Below are 23976 nucleotides of genomic sequence, written 5' to 3' on the forward strand. Positions count from 1 at the left end.
TCAGCCCATCAATTTTCCACTGGTTCTCTGAAAGAGCATTCTACCAATACCACTCCCCTACCTTAGCCCCATAATCTTCCACATACTCTCTTTTCAGACAGCAATCCATTTATTTCCTTTTTGAATATCTCTATGTTCCTCTCAGGAAATTCGTTCCAAACTCCAACCAAGTTCTGGATGAAAACATTTTTCCTCATCACTTTCACTTCCATCTATGTCCTTTAATTCTTAATGCTCTCTAGAATGGGAACAGTTTCTTACTATTTACCCTGTCCATACCATTCAGAATCTTGAATAGCACGAACAAGTCTTTTCATAGCTTTCCTTACTCCAAGGAATTTATCCTCATGGCTACAGTTCTTTATCCTCTTTGGCTGGCTTATGGTTACTTGAACAAACCTAAACATCAGAACCATTTAAAAATCTATACTCTCAAACCCGACCAGCAACGTTCTACAGATCCCCATGGTTCCAGAACTGTGTTTCATACATTGTTGGTCCATACATTCATATAATCTTCAGCCTCATTCTTAAATAGATAATTTGGCAGCAGCTCAAAAATTAAAAATACAGCAATAAAGGCTCACAGGTGGGGAAAATTTCTCACTTTTAATCTAATTTGAATTTCGAAATGTAATTTTTGTATCGTATGAATTTGAAGAACGTGAAAAAGATATTTAGCCCAATCCTGACCGGACATTCTCTAGTTCTGTTGTCATGACATAATTTATGTAACATATTCACATTTACATTATCCATACACCTCAATTTTTCCAAGATCTGAACAGCTAAATCTGCAGATCCAAGAATCTTGTTGACACTTTTGTGAACATTTTCCAGAATGTCAACCTCTCTTAGAAGGTAACCCCCGATATCTTGTGCTAAACATGGCCTTTCCAATAAATGATTTGATGCTTTTATGCTAGTTACTTCTCTTGCGATTAGCATCACAGATCATTCGTGCAAATGAACTGATACACTCTACAACCAGAGTATGACCAGGATTCTCCAATCTCATGCGGCTTGCCACCACTGCCAGGAAGAAAGGAGAATTTGGCACTCAGCCAAAAGTCCATTCACTGCAGCGGGACCGGAGAATCCCACCCACGAGCAAGGTTGGAGAATTCTGGCCTATGTCTTTATCTGTCCAGTATCTAAATATATGCGCCAAGCTTCAGAGTTGAAGATGAATGTTGAAGCTAAATCCTTGTTATTTTTCACCAGATAGAATACATTACATATCAGGACCCGACTTTCTCAAATTGAGAAATAAACTGTAAATAAACATTTTCCAGGAGTCTAACTGCTGATTTGTTGAATAGTTAAATAAACAGTATTAATTAATCAGATATGGTAGTGAGGTAATATATGTTGACAGGAAAAGTAGGGAGGTCACTTATTACTCGGAAGATGCCAGTTTAGGTGAGGTAAAAGAACAAACGAACCTTGGAGTACAAATAAATCAATACTAAAAGTCACATCATATGAAGGCTGTATAAAAATCAAACCAAGCACTAGGTTTTATTTCTAGAGGGATAGAATTGTAAGTAGGGAAATTATGCTACACCTTAGACCATACTTGGGAGTAGTGTACAATTCTGGTTGTCATATTTTAAAAAGAGTACATGGGCACTGGGGAGGGTGCAGCGAAGATTTACAAGGATTATATTAAAAATTTGTAGGTATGAATAGCAGGAAATGATTGACAGGCTGATCTCTTTTCTCCCGAAAAAGGAGCCTGAGGGATGACCTTCAAAGGGTATTTAAAATTATGAAAGATTTGTTGAAGTAAGTACAGAAAGAATGCTTCCTCTTGTGGGGAAAAAGGAAACCTAGAGTCGATCAATATAAGATTTGTCACCAAGACACCAAATAATAAATTTGGAAGAAACTTCATCGCCTAAAGTTTGGTAAGAATGTTGCGTTTTCTACCATCAGAACGCGGTTAAAACAATTAGTATAAGTGCATTTAAGAGGAAACCAGACAAGCATGAAGGAGAGGGGAACAGATATGATGGTAGATTTAGATGAGAAAAGATGGGAGGAGGCTTCAGTGGGACATAAATTCTGGCATAGACTGGTTGGGCCAGAGAGGTAGTGCAGGGAACAATGACGGAGGAACTCCATGGGATTTGAGTAGGAAGTGGGGTCGGGAAAGGGAAGAAGTAGGAATTAGGGAAATGGGAGTTGTAGGATAACTGGGGGGAGGTGGGAGTGTTGGAGTGATGGAGAGAAAGCAAAGACTACAGGGGATTTGGAGTTCGCTGGACTGTCACTGCAGTGAAATTGTAACCCAAGACGTTACCTTAGAAGAGAAAAGGAAATGGAGAAAAGGGTATGGCTCCAATAGTATCTTTACCTTTGAATAACAAAAATGTATATACACACTTACTAAGAGGTTGACTTTCTGCACTTAGTCCTCCAAAAAGGAAAAGCTGATCATCTGTCACAGGAGTCAGAGTGTGCCATGAACGACCCTGTGGTCGTACTCCTTTAACAGTAATTCTAAGGAGAAAGCATGCAGATTAGGAAAAATGCAATTTTACATCCATGTGCTCCCTATTTGAAAACCAATAAATGTTTTGGAACAAGCTAAATGCATGCTTAATACTTTGTTTAGAATCATAGATTCCCTACAGTGCAGGAGGAGGCCATTCAGCCCATCGAGTCTGCACCAACCCACCTTTTTTATCTTACCCTATCCCTGGAACTTCATGAATTTACACCACTAATCCCCCTAACCTACACATCTGAGGACACTAAGGGGCAATTTAGCATGGCCAATCCACCTAACCTGCACATTTTGGAGCGTGGGAGGAAACTGCAGCACCAGGTGGAAACCCACACAGACGTGAGGAGAACATGCAAACTCCACAGTGACCCAAGGCCAGGAATTGAACTCGAGTCCCAGGCACTTTGAGGCAGCAATTCTAACCACTGTGCCGTATTTACTTCTTCTCAGTTTCACATAACCCATAATCAGATAAGATATTTTGACATTACTTGCATTTCTATCCAAAACATTTATGTAAATGGAAATTTTTAAACACCTTCTGAAAATCAGTGCACATGTCCATTTATCAAAGTACTCTAGTTAAGTCAGTCAAGCATAACTTGGCTTTATATATCCATATTGACCATCATTATTAGTTCATGCTTAAGTGTTTAGTAATTCCATCCTGTGCTGTTGACTACGATGTGGAGATGCCGACGTTGAACTGGGATAAGCACAGTAAGAAGTCTCACAACACCAGGTTAAAGTCCAACAGGTTTATTTGGTAGCACAAGCTTTCAGAGTGTCGCTCCTTCATCAGGTGAAGAAGGAGCGACACTCCGAAAGCTTGTGCTACCAAATAAACCTGTTGGACTTTAACCTGGTGTTGTTGACGACAGTCAGAATTTTTTGTCTTTGGTGGCAATCGGCTGGAAATGAGCCTAGTTAAGAGAATCCAAGATAAAGGTGTTGGATCAAAAATTTGCCAATTTCAGTGGAAAAAAGTGGACCTAGTCCAGATTAACTAAATGGAAAAAATGTCAAATCAAATAACTGAGATGTTCAAACAGATTTGTAAGAGTCATTAAATTTTTAATAAGAGTAGAGGAGGTGCAGAGAAAATTGAGATTCCTTGAACAATCTTCCAACCCCACCATCACGAAGACAACCTATTTGCACCTTTGTAACCCCATCTGACTCCATTCTTCCCTCAGCTAGGTCATCTGCTCCTGGATCCCTCAATCATGCCTTTGTTACCTCCAGACTTGGCAATCTCAATGTATTCATGGGCAGCCACCCACAATCTACTCTCCGTAAATTTGAAGTCATCCAAAACATGGCTGCCTATGCCCCAACTTGTACAAGTCCCATTTACCCATTAATCCTGTGTACGTATTAACTTGTGAATAAGGAATGTCTCAATTTAAAAGTTCTCATTTTCAAATCTCTCCATTGCCCCACCCTTTCTATCTTTGTAAATTCCTCCAGCTCCACAACCCTTCAAGATAGTTGTGCTCGCCTTGAGCATCCTAGGTTTCAAATGCTCCACCATTCAATCCCCATGAGGCGCCTTGGGAAGTTTCATTATGTTGAAGGTTCTAAGTAAATAGAAATTGTTGTTCCCTGTGAGCTACTGATGCTTCCAACCACTGGTGGGTTTCTAGAAAGTGTTATAATGAGATTTTTCAGATCAAAATTAAGTATCCACATGTCACTAACAGAAATAAAATTGATCATGGAAAGGTTTACTGCTGCTTATACATAATTTATATATTATTTAGAAAACCAAACTACTTACTCTCCTGACCAAGTCCACGTATCTAAGTTCAAGCAGTGTAAATCATTAATTCTTGTTTCCTGAAAATCAAGCGGTATGTGTTAAACAATATATTTTATATATCAACAGTAGTCTTTCACAGTTTTTCAAAAAATCACAATTCACCTACCAAAGCAATAATTAAGATACAAGGAAGACAATATAGGTGCAGTTCAGTTCTTAATCATGAACCCTCCTTTGCAGACATTGACCAAAATTATAACTTTTAGAACACCATGAGGGAAATGCATCGATCTATTATGAACACATTCTTTGAATTATACTCCAAGTACAATATAAATATATTTAAATACACCAATGAATATCCTGGGACACTGCTCAATGTAAGTCAGAGGTTTCATGCGAAAGAAACATGCAGTGCAAAACAATAACTTGTTTGCTGTTAAGGCTACATGATATAATTGCTCTCTGAACAAAAATTGATGCACAACTAACAGAGATCTAAGGCTTTGTGGTACTGTTTGGAGGAAGGTGAACTAAGAAAGTGGCAACATTCAAGCTCCAGAATTAAGTGTGGTATATAGATCTGCATTTGATAGTGTGCTATGTGTAGTGTTGACATTTTTTAAAAAAACCTCCTGCAAAGTTACATATTGGGATTCAAAACCTGCAGTGTTTTTAATACACCCTAAAAATGGATAAGAAAAACAGCTACAATAACATGGCAATCAAAACAACAATGGCATAAATTGAAGAAATTAAATAAGAAAATGTGTTTCTTGATGTGGGATAGAGAAGATGAGCCCACAGAAACCAACACAAACCACATGTATCAGATCCCAAGGACAATAAATTAATTATGTGGACATAATATTCTGTCTAGATAGGGTATACAAAAGACTGGTAGAGAGCATCCTAACATTCGACATGACAGTATGGTATGGTAGCCCGACTATGAAATACAAAAGTAAACTGGCCAGAATTGTCAACACTACCAGATAAAATCATTGGTAGACAGCAGACATGAAGCTCAATAATCTATTTAACAATGCAGTTAAGAGGAAAGCTCAGGCCATCATCAGTGATCCCTCTCACTCTCTAGACCCTCAATTTGAAATGCTCCCTTCAGGTCAGCGCTGTAAAATGTCAATTGCCAGGAAAAAACTGTTCAAGAGGTCTTTTGCTCTCAGTGCTACAAGCTTACTAAATAACATAATGTAAACTCAACCTGCTCATTTTTTTTTCAATCACAGTAAGTGCTTAAATGGAAGAGTGGAATGTGTTATGTTTGTATGGTATGGATACATGTTATATGTGCACAAATGTGTGAATGTAGGTATACGTGAAAAATTCACCATTTTTAAACTAAAGTTAAAGTTAGGTTGATTGGCCATGATAAATTGCCCCTTAGTGTCCCAAGATGTATAGAGTAGGGGGAATTAGCAGGGTTAATACATGGGGTTACGGGGATAGGGGCTGGGTGGGATTGTTGTCAGTGTAGGCTCGATGGGCCAAATGGCCTCCTTCTGCACTGTAGGGATTCTATGATTAATGACTGTATGTTATACTGGAGGTGAAGCCAAAGACAAATTTCCACTGTAGTGTGGACAATAAAGTTCTATTCTAAGTAGGCACCACAGAATTAATAAATTACGAGAGCAGTGAGCACCATAAATCAATAAATTCAGAGCAATAAGCAATGATTTAAGACAGCACTTGCTATACCAAGCAAATTCGGGAAAGTTAATGCAGCAGCAAACGCCAGTGATTAAATTAATGCAGAGGCAATCTCAAGCAAATCAAATGAAGAGCCGAACAGCAGTGAATTAATAAATTCACAAACTAATAAGCACACCAACAAATCAAGAATTTTGTGCAGCTATGAAGTAGATTACTAGCAATTCATTTAGAAGATGCTCCTGTTATGTAAACAGTGAGCAAAAAGATAGTGATCAATTAACAGGATTCTCCTTCTCCTTTACACAAGCACTGAGTGTTATACTTTAAAGTCTCGGAGTACAAAAGCTTCCTGATATTTTACCAGTGTTTTCCAGATTTAATTTTGCAATTATGCTCATTTTGCTGTGGAACCTGTGTGGCTTTGATTAATATTCAATGCATCTTGATTTTAGCTCTTGGATGATGCCATGATATGGAACTTTGTGGTGGGGAAGGTGGAGAAATGTGGGAGGGGGATGTTGGGCCCGATTTTACCATTTTCATTCTAAGTGCTGAATCTGGGCGCAATCCAGATCTGACTGGGAAATCTGCTTTCAGGTGTCCCCCCCAACCAGTGAGCGATTGCGCCTCCTCCCCTCTCCCCCCAGGAGATACATCTTACCTGCCTCCCCCCTGCCAAAAACCAGAGAATTATCTGGTCTCTCCCCCCCCCTCCCTCGCCGAGGTACATTTGACCCGCCTCCTCCTCCCTCCCCACCCCCTCATCAGAGAATGGTTTGGCCCGCTCCCCCCCCCCCCCCAACTTCCACCAGACAACAATCTCCCTCCTTCCCCCCACCAGACAACGATCCGGCCTCCCTCCTCCAGAGAATGATCTGGCCCGCATCCCTCCCCTCCCCCCACCATGGATCTGAATCAGAGAGTTGTTGGAAGGTCTGAACGTACCTGTTCAGCAGCTGGAGCGCCCGAAACAGACTTTTATTTAGCATGTCCATTTCGGCCCGATTCCGGATTGGCGAACTTGGTGGTAAAGGGGGAAATGCTAATAAAGTTGAGCGGGCAGTTCACTAATTCAATTTAAATGCATGCAAATGCATTTAAATCACCGTTGCGCCCATTTCGGGTGCGAATCGGATTGCGGCCATTCCCGGGCCTCGGTAAAGTGGCCATCTGCGCAGATGCGGGCGCAGATTGCGTTAATGGCCTCACGCCCGACTTTACCATGTTTTCGCACCCGTGGTAAAATTGGGCCCGTTGTGTCTAAATCACCCAGGCTCAGGGCTTCATGATCAAACAGCATTGGGGAGACATCCAAAGCCTGATCTTTACACCATGTATGTGGATAGATTTCGAATGGATTAAAGTCTCATTCTCAGTATCTGTTAGAAATTAGGACAGAGGTCTCATGTAACACAAGGGAAGAATTTTTGAGGATAGTAGCATGGGTCTTTTTGCTTTTGGTAGAATTGGAAGGAGTTCTCAGGTATAACAGTTCCACAGCTTACACTTAAGACGTGGAGTTGGTTTACTATGCAATTGCTGGATGCAAGATCTTGGGCTAGATATAGCAATACCATGGGGACGTAGGAGGTTCTGAAGTAAAAGATCAAATCACCAAGGTCTATTAGGATGAGGAATGATGCCAGTGTATAGAAAGAACATGTGGTAGGTTTTCAATCCATGATCAAGGCTCCTTAGAGAGCACCTTCCAAGCACATGACCTCTACCACCTAGGACAAGGGCAGCAGATGCATGGAAAGACTACCACCTTCTAGTTCCCCTCCAAGCCACATACCATCCTGACTTGGAAATATATTCATGGAATCATACAGCACAAAAGAGGCCCTTTGGCCCACTGAGTCCACACCGACACATTAGAAACACCTGAACTCCCACCTAATCCCATCTGCCAGCACCATAAATTAATGCAGAGGCAATCTCAAGCAAATCAAATGAAGAGCCAAACAGCAGTGAATTAATAAATTCGCAAACTAATAAGCACACCAACAAATCAAGAATTTTGCGCAGCTATGAAGTAGATTACTAACAATTCATTTAGAAGATGCTTCTGTTACGTAAACAGTGAGCAAAAAGGTAGTGATCAATTAACAGGATTCTCCTTCTCCTTTACCTGAATGTTATGATGTGCCAAGTGCTCATCCAGATACTTTTTAAAGGATGTGAGGCAACCCATCTCTACCACCCTCCCAGGGAGTTCATTCCAGATTGTCACAATCCTCTGGGTAAAAAAGTTTTTCCTCACATCCCCCCCATACCTCCTGCCCTCACCTTGAACCTATATCCCTTCGTGGTTGACTCTTCAATTAAGGGGAACAGCTGCTCCTTATCCACTCTGTCTATGTCTCTCATAATCTGTACACCTCGATTCTCTGCTCCAACGAAAACAACCCAAACCACGCAACCTCTCTTCATAACTTAAATGTTCCATCCCAGGCAGCATCCTGGTGAATCGCCTCTGCACCCCCTCCAGTGCAATCACATTCTTCTGATAATGTGGCGACCAGAACGGCACACAATACTTTAGCTGTGGCCTGACTGAAGTTCTATGCAACTCCAACATGACTTCCCTGCTTTTGTAACCTATGCCTTGACTGATAAAGGCAAGTGTCCCATATGTCTTTTTCACCACCCTAATAACATGTCCTTCCGCTTTCAGAGATCTGTGGGCAAACACATCAAGGTCCCTTTGTTCCACAGAACTTCCTAGTGTCCTACCATTCATTGAATACTTTCTTGTCAAATTACTCCTTTCAAAGTATATCACATCACACTTTTCAGGGTTAAATACTGTCTGCCACTTATCTGCAATATATTTCAATTCCTTCACTATCGTTGAGTCAAAGTCCTGGAACTCCCTTCCTAACAGCACTACACCACATATACAATGGTGGTTCAAGAAAGCAACTCGCCTCTACTGTCTCAAGGACAATTAGGGAAGGGCAATAAATAAGGTCAAGCGACACTAACATACCATGAACACATTTTTAAAAAAGCACAAGTGCTCTGATTCCCATTATCCAGTACATTAGAGCAGCAATTGCAGCATTTAGACCATTAATAAATTGTTGCATCCTGACCACATATTAACTGTACCTAAATATTTTTCTTAGCCTGAACACATGGGTCTGACTGTGTTATTTATCACCTTTGGAATGGACAGGAGAATGTGATGAACCTCACATGTGATTTTCAGTGCAATAAAAGGGTGATAAGATAGTTCCATGCTAATGGAATCCCACTGACTGCATTCACATGGGTTTAAATTTTGTTTTACAGGATATTCAGTCTGGTTACAAAAAAACTGCCTTGTTGCCATTTGAGCGCAAGCTTGTGGTGTTGGGAAGAGATGCTGACTAATACGCGTATCACCCATCTTTATGGTTTATGTGAATAACACTACCAAACAAATAATGTGTTGTATACATAATGCTAAGAACTGGGTTGCAATTAGCTGAACTACACAGAGGGCTCTTACAGATAGGAGAGATCTCCAATAATACATTAAATGGAAAGACTTAGACATAGCTCACAAAATTGAAAGAATGGTATACTAACCTAATTCACGACTGAATATTTCCTGTTATACACATCCAGTGTCAAATACCAGACAAGCTACTCTTATGGATCTAACAATGCTGCTCTGTGAGTGGGCAAAAAGTATATAAATACTTTTCTTTCTATTTACTTTTGAAGGGTGTAGCCTAGTTAAGTAAGAATAGCAAGATGTTGCACGGGCAATCAGAGTTAAAGCCCACATCCGACAACCATATGAGGAAATATATTAATACAGTAACATTCTTCCAATAAAAAAGTCACTTCCTTGCACTGACAAGACTTTCAGACATTTAGCCCTATGCACATACTGTACATATTAAATAATGATCCCAAAATGAATGATGGTCATTCTTTTAATATGACTTACTTTTGCCTATACAATCTTGTTTCATAAAATAACCTTTCACGAAATGGTGTACTGTGAGATTGTCTCAATAAAGATATCAATGTTTGTGTTTTTATTTTTCAAGTAAGGAATAGATAAGTAACTCACCAGTATCCTTCCTCCAAATAAAAAGCCTTTATTTCCCAGTGTGGCACATGCATGTGCTGCTCGAGGGCGAGGAGGCATTCCCTATTAAGCAGTGTACGTTCAGATATCTCAGTCACAAAAGAGATTTTAAAAAACAAAATAAAAATACATATTCTAAAATTACTGGCTAAAATTGTGTAGTGGATAACACAGTTTTAGAAACAGCAGCAAAATCTGAGGAAAACAGTTGTACCATAAAAATAATTTAAAGCTCTTGCAAGTGATTAACATATAAAGCATTGTTTCTCAAACAGGGATTCATAGAGACGCTCCAACGTTGGGGGTCAAAATTGCCGAGAAGCATGCAAATGAACTGCAGCTGGAGACAAGGTTAAAATGTGCCCACCACGTGTTAGCGCTGGCTGCTTCACCTCTGAGCACACATGGAGGCGCGCAAGGAAGGTGGTCTCGTAAGTAGGCAGTTATCAAGGCCAGTGGTGGGTGCCAGGTGAGCTCATCTTTGTTTGGGTGAGGGGACTTTAAAAATACAGAACAGGTCCAAATATACTCATTTGCCCAGGTATCAAGTATTATAATTTATATGGTTCAGGTTCATGATTACTGGTCTATTTAAAAACTGGGTCCTTCAATTAAAATGCTTCAAGAACCATTGAAATAAAGGATGCCTTCATGTACACATTTTTACCAAGATTTATACACAGGTAAAACTTGAGACCAGCATCACAACTGTAAAACAGGGGAATACATATTTAGTCATTTACAATTATTTTAAAATTTGATTTTACTCATCAACTAAATTTTGAGTATAAATGCAATCAATACAATTTTCAACGTACTTTTGTTGCTGGCTGGTACCAGATATTCATACTGGGGTCAAAGACATGAATGTCATAATTCCATCCCCAGAACATCTCTTCTTCCTTGAAAGAAAAAAAAATTAAAGGTTTGGTTTAAAAGAAAATTGTACTCTTAAACATAGCTTGTGTTAAAGATCAAACATTGTTACAAATTTTAGGTCTGCACCAGATATTCTTTTGGGTTCAGTATTATGGACATCCCTGTAAATGAACAATGCATTTACAGTCTTAGTCATGACACAAATCAATTCCAGCTTCCCGGACTGCCTGGATCCACTACAGTTCGCCTACCACCGCAACAGGTCCACAGCAGACACCCTGGCCCTGCGCTCAACTCTGGAACACCTAGATAACAAAGATATGTATGTCAGACTCCTATTTATTGACTACAGCTCAGCCTTCAACACCATCATTCCTATGAAACTCATCTTCAAACTCTGTGGCCTGGGTTTCGACTCCGCCCTGTGACTGGATCCTGAACTCCTAACCCACAGACCACAATCAGTAAGGATAGGCAACACCACCCCCTCCACGATCATCCTCAACACCAGTGCCACACGAGGCTGTGTCCTCAGCCATTTACTATACTCCTTATACACCTATGACTATGTGGCCAAATTTCCCTCCAACTCGATTTACAAGTTTGCTGATGACACCACCATAGTGGGTCGGATCTCAAACAATGACAAGGCAAGAGTACAGGAATGAGATAGAGAATCTGGTGAACTGGTGCAATGACAATAATCTCTCTCTCAATGTCAACAAAACAAAGGAGATTGTCAACGATTTCAGGAAGCGTAGTGGAGAACATGCCCCTGTCTACATCAATGGGGACGAAGTGGAGACACTCGAGAGTTTCAAGTTTTTAAGTGTCCAGATCACCAACAACCTGTCCTGGTCCCCCCATGCTGACACTGTAGTTAAGAAAACCCACCAATGCCTCTATTTTCTCAGAAGACTAAGGAAATTTGGCATATCTGCTACAATTCTCACCAACCTTTACAGATGCACCAAAGAAAGTATTCTTTCTGGTTGTATCACAGCTTGGTATGGCTCCTGCTCTGCCCAAGATCGCAAGAAACTACAAAAGGTCAGGAATGTAGCCCAATCATGCAAACCAGTCTCCCATCCATTGACTCTGTCGACATTTCCCGCTGCCTCGGAAAAGCAGCCAGCATAATTAAGGACCCCACGCACCCTGGACATATTCTCATCCACCTTCTACAATCGGGAAAAAGATACAAAAGTCTGAGGTCACGTACCAACCGACACAAGAATCGCTTCTTCCCTGCTGCCGTCAAACTTTTGAATGGACCTACTTTGCACTAAGTTGATCTTTCTCTACACCCTAGCTATGACTGCACTCTCTTCTTTCCTTCTCTATAAACGATATGCTTTGTCTGTATAGCATGCAAGAAACAATACTTTTCGCTGTATACTAATACATGTGACAATAATAAATCAAATCGCATGTCCTATAGAGTCAGAGTTTTACAGCACAAAGAGGTCCTTCAGCCCATTGTTTCTGCCGCAGCCATCAAGCATCTATCCATTCTAATCCCATTTTCCAGCACTTGGGACAAGGCCTCATATGCTGTAGCATTTCAATTGCTCATCTAAATGCTTAAATGTTGTAATGGTTCCCGTTTCTACCACCCTTCCAGGCAGTGAGTTGCAGATTCCCACCACTCTCGGTGAAGAAGGTGCTCCTCAAAACCCCTCTAAATCTCCTGCCCCTTACCTTAAATCTATGCCCCCTCGTTATTGAACCCTCTGCTAAGGGGAAGAGTCCCTTCCTATCTATGTCCCTCATAATTTTGAATACCTCAATCAAGGACCCCCCCCCACCCCCACCCCACCCCCTCAGTCTTCTCTGCTCTTAAGGAATAACAGCCACAGCCTAACCAGCCTCTCATCATAGCTGAAAGGCTCCAGCACAGGCAACATCTTGGTGAATCTCCTCTGCACTCTCTAGTGCAATCACATCTTTCCTATAGTGTGGCGACCAGAACTGCACACACTATTCTAGCTGTGGCCTAACGAGCATTTTATAGAGCTCCATCATCACTTCCCTTCACTTATATTCTATGCCTCGGTTAATAAAGGCAAGTATCCCGCATGCCTTCTTAACCATCTTATCTACCTGTCCTGCTGCCTTCAGCGATCAATGGTTAGCATTGATTTGAAGGATATCATTCCTGCCCATTAACTAATATACAATGATATGACCTGAAAATTGTAACAAGGATCCATGAGAATATAGGCAATGATATCACAATACTCGTATATGCACTTCTTCTATCTTCCAAAAAACAGACTGATAAACTGGTTATTTTGCATAAAATTCAAGAATGAAAAGAATACAGTTGTCAATGAAAAATTCTATTTCCTATTATTCTTTGTAACACAAAATGCAAATGTATTCCACTCTACCCTGTTAGCTGACCCAATTCACTTGATGGACTGAAAATAGCAGAGAATTTTCTCCCTCGCTGATTGAGGTTAGTTAAATTAGAAAACAAATCGCCTTCTTTTCATGGTAGCGTGGAGGTGGGTCACAGTCTTGACTGTTAAATCCTCTTTCAATTTTGTGTTGAAGATTGAATATTCAGAGCTACCAACCAAATTAATGAGCTGAATCAAAAATCTTACTTCCCTCCTGGCACTGCCTACTGCCACTAGTACATTGAAATGGCCAATTCAGCTCGGTACCCCCTACTACGCTCAGTTAAGCCATTCCCAATACTATCGGGGAAATATTCACGAAATTATACAACATCCCTCAAAGTGAACGTCAATGTGTCAAAATGATACAAAATTCAACAAATGATACAAGAATACAAACAAATTTTTATAGGCATATTTAGCCATGAGGAAAATTATTTTCGCCCAGAGGGTGGTGGGAGTATGGAATGCACTGCCGGGGAGGGTAGTAGAGGTGGGAAATCTCTTAACCTGAACAAATACTTGGATGCGTACTTGAAATGTCATAACATCCAAGACAATGGGCCTAGTGCTGGAAAGAGGGATTAGTTAAGATTTAGTGTAGTTTTGTCAGTGCAAATTTGACAGGCTGTGGGGATGGGCAATAAATGCTGGCCAGCTAGCGACACCCATCCATGAATGAATGAATGAAAAAAAAGAAAGCAACGCGAGGGGGGGAGAGGAGAGGCGCGGGGGGGGGGGGGGGGGGGGGGGGGGGAGGGGGCACGAGGGGGGGGGGAGAGGGGAGGAGGTGCGAAGGGGGGAGAGGGAAGGAGGCGCGAGGGGGTGAGAGGAGAGGAGGCGCGAGAGGGGAGGAGGCGCGAAAAGGCGCGAGAGGGGAGGAGGCGCTGGGGGGGAGAGGGGAGGAGGCGCGAGGGGGGGAGAGGGGAGGAGGCGCGAGGGGGGGAGAGGGGAGGAAGCGCGAGGGGGGGAGAGGGGAGGAAGCGCGAGGGGGGGAGGGGGAGGAAGCGCGAGGGGGGGAGAGGGGAGGAAGCGCGAGGGGGGGAGAGGGGAGGAAGCGCGAGGGGGGGAGAGGGGAGGAAGCGCGAGGGGGGGAGAGGGGAGGAAGCGCGAGGGGGGGAGAGGGGAGGAAGCGCGAGGGGGGGAGAGGGGAGGAAGCGCGAGGGGGGGAGAGGGGAGGAAGCGCGAGGGGGGGAGAGGGGAGGAAGCGCGAGGGGGGGAGAGGGGAGGAAGCGCGAGGGGGGGAGAGGGGAGGAAGCGCGAGGGGGGGAGAGGGGAGGAAGCGCGAGGGGGGGAGAGGGGAGGAAGCGCGAGGGGGGGAGAGGGGAGGAAGCGCGAGGGGGGGAGAGGGGAGGAAGCGCGAGGGGGGGAGAGGGGAGGAAGCGCGAGGGGGGGAGAGGGGAGGAAGCGCGAGGGGGGGAGAGGGGAGGAAGCGCGAGGGGGGGAGAGGGGAGGAAGCGCGAGGGGGGGAGAGGGGAGGAAGCGCGAGGGGGGGAGAGGGGAGGAAGCGCGAGGGGGGGAGAGGGGAGGAAGCGCGAGGGGGGGAGAGGGGAGGAAGCGCGAGGGGGGGAGAGGGGAGGAAGCGCGAGGGGGGGAGAGGGGAGGAAGCGCGAGGGGGGGAGAGGGGAGGAAGCGCGAGGGGGGGAGAGGGGAGGAAGCGCGAGGGGGGGAGAGGGGAGGAAGCGCGAGGGGGGGAGAGGGGAGGAAGCGCGAGGGGGGGAGAGGGGAGGAAGCGCGAGGGGGGGAGAGGGGAGGAAGCGCGAGGGGGGGAGAGGGGAGGAAGCGCGAGGGGGGGAGAGGGGAGGAAGCGCGAGGGGGGGAGAGGGGAGGAAGCGCGAGGGGGGGAGAGGGGAGGAAGCGCGAGGGGGGGAGAGGGGAGGAAGCGCGAGGGGGGGAGAGGGGAGGAAGCGCGAGGGGGGAGAGGGGAGGAAGCGCGAGGGGGGGAGAGGGGAGGAAGCGCGAGGGGGGGAGAGGGGAGGAAGCGCGAGGGGGGGAGAGGGGAGGAAGCGCGAGGGGGGGAGAGGGGAGGAAGCGCGAGGGGGGGAGAGGGGAGGAAGCGCGAGGGGGGGAGAGGGGAGGAAGCGCGAGGGGGGGAGAGGGGAGGAAGCGCGAGGGGGGGAGAGGGGAGGAAGCGCGAGGGGGGGAGAGGGGAGGAAGCGCGAGGGGGGAGAGGGGAGGAAGCGCGAGGGGGGGAGAGGGGAGGAAGCGCGAGGGGGGGAGAGGGGAGGAAGCGCGAGGGGGGGAGGAAGCGCGAGGGGGGGAGAGGGGAGGAAGCGCGAGGGGGGGCGAGGGGAGGAAGCGCGAGGGGGGGAGAGGGGAGGAAGCGCGAGGGGGGGAGAGGGGAGGAAGCGCGAGGGGGGGAGAGGGGAGGAAGCGCGAGGGGGGAGAGGGGAGGAAGCGCGAGGGGGGAGAGGGGAGGAAGCGCGAGGGGGGGAGAGGGGAGGAAGCGCGAGGGGGGGAGAGGGGAGGAAGCGCGAGGGGGGGAGAGGGGAGGAAGCGCGAGGGGGGGAGAGGGGAGGAAGCGCGAGGGGGGGAGAGGGGAGGAAGCGCGAGGGGGGGAGAGGGGAGGAAGCGCGAGGGGGGAGGAAGCGCGAGGGGGGGAGAGGGGAGGAAGCGCGAGGGGGGGGAGAGGGGAGGAAGCGCGAGGGGGGGAGAGGGGAGGAAGCGCGAGGGGGGGAGAGGGGAGGAAGCGCGAGGGGGGGAGAGGGGAGGAAGCGCGAGGGGGGGAGAGGGGAGGAAGCGCGAGGGGGGGAGAGGGGAGGAAGCGCGAGGGGGGGGAGAGGGGAGGAAGCGCGACGGGGGGAGAGGGGAGGAAGCGCGAGGGGGGAGAGGGGAGGAAGCGCGAGGGGGGGAGAGGGGAGGAAGCGCGAGGGGGGGAGAGGGGAGGAAGCGCGAGGGGGGGAGAGGGGAGGAAGCGCGAGGGGGGGAGAGGGGAGGAAGCGCGAGGGGGGGAGAGGGGAGGAAGCGCGAGGGGGGGAGAGGGGAGGAAGCGCGAGGGGGGGAGAGGGGAGGAAGCGCGAGGGGGGGAGAGGGGAGGAAGCGCGAGGGGGGGAGAGGGGAGGAAGCGCGAGGGGGGGAGAGGGGAGGAAGCGCGAGGGGGGGAGAGGGGAGGAAGCGCGAGGGGGGGAGAGGGGAGGAAGCGCGAGGGGGGGAGAGGGGAGGAAGCGCGAGGGGGGGAGAGGGGAGGAAGCGCGAGGGGGGGAGAGGGGAGGAAGCGCGAGGGGGGGAGAGGGGAGGAAGCGCGAGGGGGGGAGAGGGGAGGAAGCGCGAGGGGGGGAGAGGGGAGGAAGCGCGAGGGGGGGAGAGGGGAGGAAGCGCGAGGGGGGGAGAGGGGAGGAAGCGCGAGGGGGGGAGAGGGGAGGAAGCGCGAGGGGGGGAGAGGGGAGGAAGCGCGAGGGGGGGAGAGGGGAGGAAGCGCGAGGGGGGGAGAGGGGAGGAAGCGCGAGGGGAGGAAGCGCGAGGGGGGGGGAGGGGAGGAAGCGCGAGGGGGGGAGAGGGGAGGAAGCGCGAGGGGGGGAGAGGGGAGGAAGCGCGAGGGGGGGAGAGGGGAGGAAGCGCGAGGGGGGGAGAGGGGAGGAAGCGCGAGGGGGGGAGAGGGGAGGAAGCGCGAGGGGGGGAGAGGGGAGGAAGCGCGAGGGGGGGGAGAGGGGAGGAAGCGCGAGGGGGGGAGAGGGGAGGAAGCGCGAGGGGGGGAGAGGGGAGGAAGCGCGAGGGGGGGAGAGGGGAGGAAGCGCGAGGGGGGGAGAGGGGAGGAAGCGCAAGGGGGGGAGAGGGGAGGAAGCGCGAGGGGGGGAGAGGGGAGGAAGCGCGAGGGGGGGAGAGGGGAGGAAGCGCGAGGGGGGGAGAGGGGAGGAAGCGCGAGGGGGGGAGAGGGGAGGAAGCGCGAGGGGGGAGAGGGGAGGAAGCGCGAGGGGGGGAGAGGGGAGGAAGCGCGAGGGGGGGAGAGGGGAGGAAGCGCGAGGGGGGGAGAGGGGAGGAAGCGCGAGGGGGGGAGAGGGGAGGAAGCGCGAGGGGGGGAGAGGGGAGGAAGCGCGAGGGGGGGAGAGGGGAGGAAGCGCGAGGGGGGGAGAGGGGAGGAAGCGCGAGGGGGGGGAGGGGGGAGGAAGCGCGAGGGGGGGAGAGGGGAGGAAGCGCGAGGGGGGGAGAGGGGAGGAAGCGCGAGGGGGGGAGAGGGGAGGAAGCGCGAGGGGGGGAGAGGGGAGGAAGCGCGAGGGGGGGAGAGGGGAGGAAGCGCGAGGGGGGGAGAGGGGAGGAAGCGCGAGGGGGGGAGAGGGGAGGAAGCGCGAGGGGGGGAGAGGGGAGGAAGCGCGAGGGGGGGAGAGGGGAGGAAGCGCGAGGGGGGGAGAGGGGAGGAAGCGCGAGGGGGGGAGAGGGGAGGAGGCGCGAGGGGGGAGAGGGGAGGAGGTGCGAGGGGGGAGGGGGAGGAGGCGCGAGGGGGGAGGGGGAGGAGGCGCGAGGGGGGAGGGGGAGGAGGCGCGAGGGGGGAGGGGGAGGAGGCGCGGGGGAGAGAGGGGAGGAGGCGCGAGGAGGAGAGAGGGGAGGAGGCGCGAGGGGGGAGGGGGAGGAGGCGCGAGGGGGAGAGGGGGGAGGAGGCACAAGGGGGGGAGAGTGGAGGAGGCGCGACGGGGGAGAGGGCAGGAGGCGCCAAGGGGGGAGGGGAGGAGGCGCGAAGGGGGGAGGGGAGGAGGTGCGAGGGGGGGAGGGGAGGAGAGGGGAGGAGGCGCGAGGGGGGGAGGGGAGGAGGCACGTGGGTAGAGGGGGGGAGGCGCAAGGGGGGAGAGGGGAGGAGGCGCGAGGGGGAGAGGGGAGGAGGCGCGATGGGGGAGAGGGGAGGAGGCGCCAGGGGGGAAGAGGGGAGGAGGCGCCAGGGGGGAAGAGGGGAGGAGGCGCCAGGGGGGAAGAGGGGAGGAGGCGCAAGGGGGGAGAGGGGAGGAGGCGCAAGGGGGGAGAGGGGAGGAGGCACGTGGGTAGAGGGGGGGAGGCGCAAGGGGGGAGAGGGGAGGAGGCGCAAGGGGGGAGAGGGGAGGAGGCGCAAGGGGGGAGAGGGGAGGAGGCGCAAGGGGGGAGAGGGGAGGAGGCGCAAGGGGGGAGAGGGGAGGAGGCGCAAGGGGGGAGAGGGGAGGAGGCGCAAGGGGGGAGAGGGGAGGAGGCGCAAGGGGGGAGAGGGGAGGAGGCGCAAGGGGGGAGAGGGGAGGAGGCGCAAGGGGGGAGAGTGGAGGAGGCGCAAGGGGGGAGAGGGGAGGAGGCGCAAGGGGGGAGAGGGGAGGAGGCGCAAGGGGGGAGAGGGGAGGAGGCGCAAGGGGGGAGAGGGGAGGAGGCGCAAGGGGGGAGAGGGGAGGAGGCGCAAGGGGGGAGAGGGGAGGAGGCGCAAGGGGGGAGAGGGGAGGAGGCGCAAGGGGGGAGAGGGGAGGAGGCGCAAGGGGGGAGAGGGGAGGAGGCGCAAGGGGGGAGAGGGGAGGAGGCGCAAGGGGGGAGAGGGGAGGAGGCGCAAGGGGGGAGAGGGGAGGAGGCGCAAGGGGGGAGAGGGGAGGAGGCGCAAGGGGGGAGAGGGGAGGAGGCGCAAGGGGGGAGAGGGGAGGAGGCGCAAGGGGGGAGAGGGGAGGAGGCGCAAGGGGGGAGAGGGGAGGAGGCGCAAGGGGGGAGAGGGGAGGAGGCGCAAGGGGGGAGAGGGGAGGAGGTGCGGGGGGGAGAGGGGAGGAGGCACGGGGGGGAGAGGGGAGGAGGCACGGGGGGGAGGGGGAGGAGGTGCGGGGGGAGGAGGCGCGAGGGGGGGGAAGAGGGGGAGGAGCCCCGAATGGGAAGTAAGCCAAAAGGCTGTGGAAGGGAGGGGGACAATCGGAGACATGACAATGGGTCCACTCGTCTGGCTCACTCGCTCACAAACTCTGTGTACTCATTCACCCTCATCCACACACGTCATCCTGCACACTCACAATAAGTGAGGGTGAGTAAGTGGTTAAGAAACTGGAGACCGGGAGTAAAATGGTGATTTACAAGCTCGTCTTAATATTCATCTTCATTTATTACCCTTTGTTTTGCTCAACAAGTTGTTTCTTTTCATCCTATTGTTTACATTCATATGTAATGTAGCAAATTTTACCTTTCTGAAATTTGCTCATCAGCTCCTTGAGTGAGAAAAATTTTGAACTGTGCTTCCCTCCCTGCACCCCTCAGTGACTGCTCTAAGATGTGCTTTGTTGGATTAAGTTCCACCAGAATTCCAACTTTGGTGAAAATGAAAGACTAAAGATTTGCAAGAAATGTTTAAGTAAGTATCCATCTTAAGTTTATTTACCTGTATTGTGCACAAGTCACTTTCTGCTAATCGCACGTGGCTAAAACAGTGTCACCAGAGCCACACAATTTCAATTGGATAATACATGATTCAAAAATGGAAATGAAATAATAAATAGATTAAATTATAATTAAAAAGGACAGGATCTTACCCAAGAAGCTTCATTCACGTCAAATGAATCATTTAATTCACTGATTTTCTTGCATCCATAGCCACCGAAAAAAATCAACCTGTTAGAAATTATTTGTTGAAAAGCAAGAACAATTTACTAATTTTAATTGACAACAATAGCTGAAAGCTAATGATTGCATATTATGAAGTTCCATTCAAGTTAAAAATGACTAAAATATAATTTCTAGACATGATAAAGAATTCCCAGCATAGTTTTCAATAAATTAGTGACAAAGTTGTGAAAACTTAACTCAAATTAATTCAGCGAATGCCTCATACATTCTAACTTTTATTGCTCTATGATCAAAAGATATAACATTTGTTCATCAGGTAAGTGGGTTAATTCTGTTACAAATTTAGCTGCTTTACAGTGTCACCTGTGGTTCAACAGTAGCACTTTTGCTCGAGTCAGATGACTGCAAGTTCAAGTCTCATTCCAGAGACATAAATATGAGCACATAACCTTGACTGACATTTCAGTGAAGTAGAGGAAATGCAGCACAGAAGGAGGCAATGTCTTACGGATGAGACATTAAACAGAGGCACAATCTACTCTTTCAGGAGGGTGTACAAATTACAGTGGCACGACCGAAAATCGAGCAGCAACATTCTCAATGTCCTGACCAATATTTATTTTTCAAACGTATGCACGCACCGTATTTCTGCATATTTGGGACTTTAATATTCTTTACACTTAGCATAACATTTACAATTTCCCTAACTCTAAATAGAAAGATTGGAACATCAGTTATGTCAATATATCTGCAATACAAAGTTTAGTGACTTACTTGTCTTTATATACCCAGCATGAAAGTTTGTCTCTTGGAGTAGGAGGATTTCCTTGATAATTATTGAGTTTCTTCCAAGTAAATATGTCATCCTTTACTTGCAAATTAACACAATACAGCTGTTTTAAATGTTTAAAAGAAATTAGTATTCTTGTATCTGTATTAATTGATGATTTCATTCCAAGTAGAAAAGGGTAATTTACTGCCCATATCCTCTGATAAAAAGGATACTTTGATAAACCACTCATAAAAACCAAAATTTCAAGTCATTTTCTTTCTAGGTCACATCTAAAAATGTTTACACAGTTTACACAAATGAACAGCCTTATAGTGGAGTAAGTAGTGTACAGATTTAGCTACCAGAACATCTAACCACTTCAATATAATTCTAAACTTGGTAGCTAGCTAATTGAGGGACACTAAGAATGTAGACAGAAAATCCAGAACAGGTCAGCTACCTAGCCTGTTCTTTGCGAAGTTGTAGATGACTGTGGGAATGATTTACCTTATTAATTACAAAAAGATAAATAATCTTAGATTATTGAAAATTGTTTTGTAAATCAGGAGATTATACATAACTCTGCTAACCCTTAAGGAGAAGAATGGTGGCACAATGGTTAGCACTGCTGCCTCACAGCGCCACAGACCCGGGTTCAATTCCACAGTGCACAAATGAGCAGGTCAGGTGGCTTGGCCATGCTAACCTGCCCCTTAGTGTTCCAAGATGTAAAGATTAGAGGGATTTGCAGGGTAAATATGTGGGGTCACAGGGATAGATCCTGGATACAATGCTCTGTTACAGAGTCTGTGCAGACGCGATGGGCTAAATGGCCTCCGTCTGTACTGTAATAATTCTTCTATGATTAGAGATCTAATATTTGCTTTCTATGATGTACACTATGATAGGTCTTTTCAAATGATTCATTTAATTAAATCATAAGAAAAAACAAGTTTCATTATAAGTAGCACAGGGTAAGCTTTTGATCATGGATGTATTTCATTCCCCATCTGTTGCATACAACAGAAATCATAGAACAAGCCTGTCCCAATTGATGAAGAGGCCAAATCAGATAGAGAGTTACCCAACAGCAGACTTTGTCCTTACCGTCTTGTACAAGATGTTATATAGGGGAAATGGGAGGAGGGGGGCAATCAATGATAATAAAAAATAATTAGTGGTGGTTAAAAGACAGTTCTAAAGTAGTCAAGGTTACAGAAATTAATTCGTAAATATGTTTTGTATTTTACTATTTTTTTCAATGCAATAAGCGTTGCATTTTCTGGGAAAATAAGCCACCTGATATGATGCTTATAAATTGGAAACATTATAAGATCGATCCCTGGTCCATAGTGAGTTAGCAGATTTAATCAAGAGAATAACAAGAATGCTGTGGGATGGTTTCAGAAATGTTGGACTTGAGTGAAGAAGAAATAAAATTCATAAAAGATCCGGCTTCTGAACAATACTCAGGGTTACTGATGGAGAGTACACATAAATGAACATTGCTATCACAATGTGACTCAGCCAAAAAAGTATCAAGTTCCTAAAGAAACACATTTTTATAGTAGTCACTAAGGGCATGCTATAGTCCACAGCTAAAGAAGCAATATTTAAGTACCACCTAACTGATGAAATTTGGAAAATGTATCCAAGCATGGGTCTGTGCCTTCAGAAGAGGAGCAAAGGGGCAAAGTCAAGATAAAAAAAAGTTTTTAAAAAAATATATTTTTCAGAACATAGCTTTACAACATAACCCAAATGAAAATCAGCATTGCTGGGATGAGGGGGAGGGGCCTTGAGGGTTGCATCTTCAAACCTGAAAGTGGTACGGTGGCACAGTGGTTAGCTGCCTCACAGCACCAGGGAGCCAGGTTCAATTCCAGCCTCGGGTCGCTGTCTGTGTGGAGTTTGCACATTCTCCCCGTGCTTGCGTGGGTTTCCTCCGGGTGTGGTTTGCTCCCCCAGTCCAAAGATGTGCGGGTTAGGTTGATTGGCCATGCTAAATTGACCCGAGTGTCAGGTGATTAACAGGGTAAATATGTGGGGTTACGGGAATGGGCTGGGTGGGATTGTGGTCAATGCAGACTCGATGGGCTGAATGGCCTCCTTCTACACTGTAGGGATTCTATGATTAGGGGTTGGAATATTAAGCCTGAATTCCATTCAATCTTTGGTATTTCATATTGGTGTTTGAATTTTCAATGTCATTGTGCTTTGCTGTTTACCAAAAATTAAGACAGGACATGTTTTGCAAAAGTGGCTTTTCATCTTTTGCTTTAGCGAAGTGGAAAACATGATAAATAGAAGAATAAAAATATTTGAAAACACATGACCTACTTCATTACTATATCCTAGGTCATCATATCCTCCAAAAATAAACATGACACCATTCAGACAAGCTGCACAGCTTCCTGACATAGGACGAGGGAGCTCTCCTTTCATCGGTTGCCTCTGCCTGTATTAGAGAACATAGGCAGAGATATTTTTAATATAGCAAATACAATATATTATCCTTGCATGACTACATAATGAATGCTGTTTCGCTCAAGTTTGCATCAGTTAAAACCATTTGCCTAATTAGTAGGGTGTATGTGACTTTGTTATCACTATGTGGCTCAGGCAAAAAAATATTAAATTACTAAAGAAACACATTTTTATAATGGTATCCCCCATCTGATTTCTTAATTTATCTTCCTGAAACCTACAATGAAAGGGTGGATGGTTACAATCCACTTCAAAATGTCAAAACTGGCTTACCAGTAGCACTCAAAAATTGCTTCCTCAGGACACTTGTTCTCTCTGACACAGACCTGCAGCTCCATGTTTAGCCTGTTGAGTCACCAGAATTCTCTGCCACAAATAATGAAGCCTGGCTTTGAGGGACCACAATGACGAGTGATATCATTCCATCCTTCGAGTCAGATTTCATGGGTTCAAGATCCACTTCAGCAACTCAAGGGCAAAATCTATGCTGACACTTCAGTACAGCTCTGAGGGAGAACTACACTGTCAGGAGATACCATTTACAGATTAGTTGTTAAACCACAGCCCTGTTTATCCTCTCAGGTGAATGTAAAAGATCCCATGGCAATTTTTGGAGAAAATCAGGCTGTTCTGCTGCTATTCCAGCTTTAGTTCAAGTGATAATTTGTTCACTTATTTCATTGCTGTTTGTAGCATTGTGCTGTGTGCAAAATTGGCTTCCGTGTTTCACCACATTATAACAGTGACAACACTTCAGTGGCTGTGAAGTACTTTGGGATATCCCACAGTCATGAAAGATGCTACATTAACGCAAGTTCTTTCTTTCTTCAAGCCACTGCATTTGATTGTCAGTATGTATCGGGACCAGTCAAGCAACAATATTCTTCTTCCCATGAAGTATCATGGCCATTTTAT

The 23976-nt window shown here is 47.6% G+C and overlaps 1 protein-coding gene across 7 annotated transcripts in view; it reads right to left on the reverse strand.

Annotated features, from left to right (window-relative positions):
• LOC144507210 (kelch domain-containing protein 1) overlaps positions 1-23976 on the reverse strand; it is a 60834-nt gene that overhangs the window by 16263 nt on the left and 20595 nt on the right. For all 7 annotated transcript variants that reach the window (XR_013500048.1, XM_078234140.1, XM_078234139.1 and 4 more), the window contains 7 exons: positions 22915-23032; positions 20577-20695; positions 19769-19847; positions 10857-10940; positions 10021-10101; positions 4293-4351; positions 2393-2505 (listed from right to left, as the gene is read on the reverse strand). Coding sequence is in view for 6 of the 7 variants with exons in the window: in XM_078234140.1 (XP_078090266.1) it covers positions 2393-2505; positions 4293-4351; positions 10021-10101; positions 10857-10940; positions 19769-19847; positions 20577-20695; positions 22915-23032 (653 nt within the window). In the remaining variant the exon portion in view is untranslated. The remainder of the gene's footprint in view (positions 1-2392; positions 2506-4292; positions 4352-10020; positions 10102-10856; positions 10941-19768; positions 19848-20576; positions 20696-22914; positions 23033-23976) is intronic.

This window comes from Mustelus asterias, chromosome 18 (genome assembly GCF_964213995.1).
Source record: "Mustelus asterias chromosome 18, sMusAst1.hap1.1, whole genome shotgun sequence".
NCBI classification, from domain to species: Eukaryota; Metazoa; Chordata; class Chondrichthyes; order Carcharhiniformes; family Triakidae; genus Mustelus; species Mustelus asterias.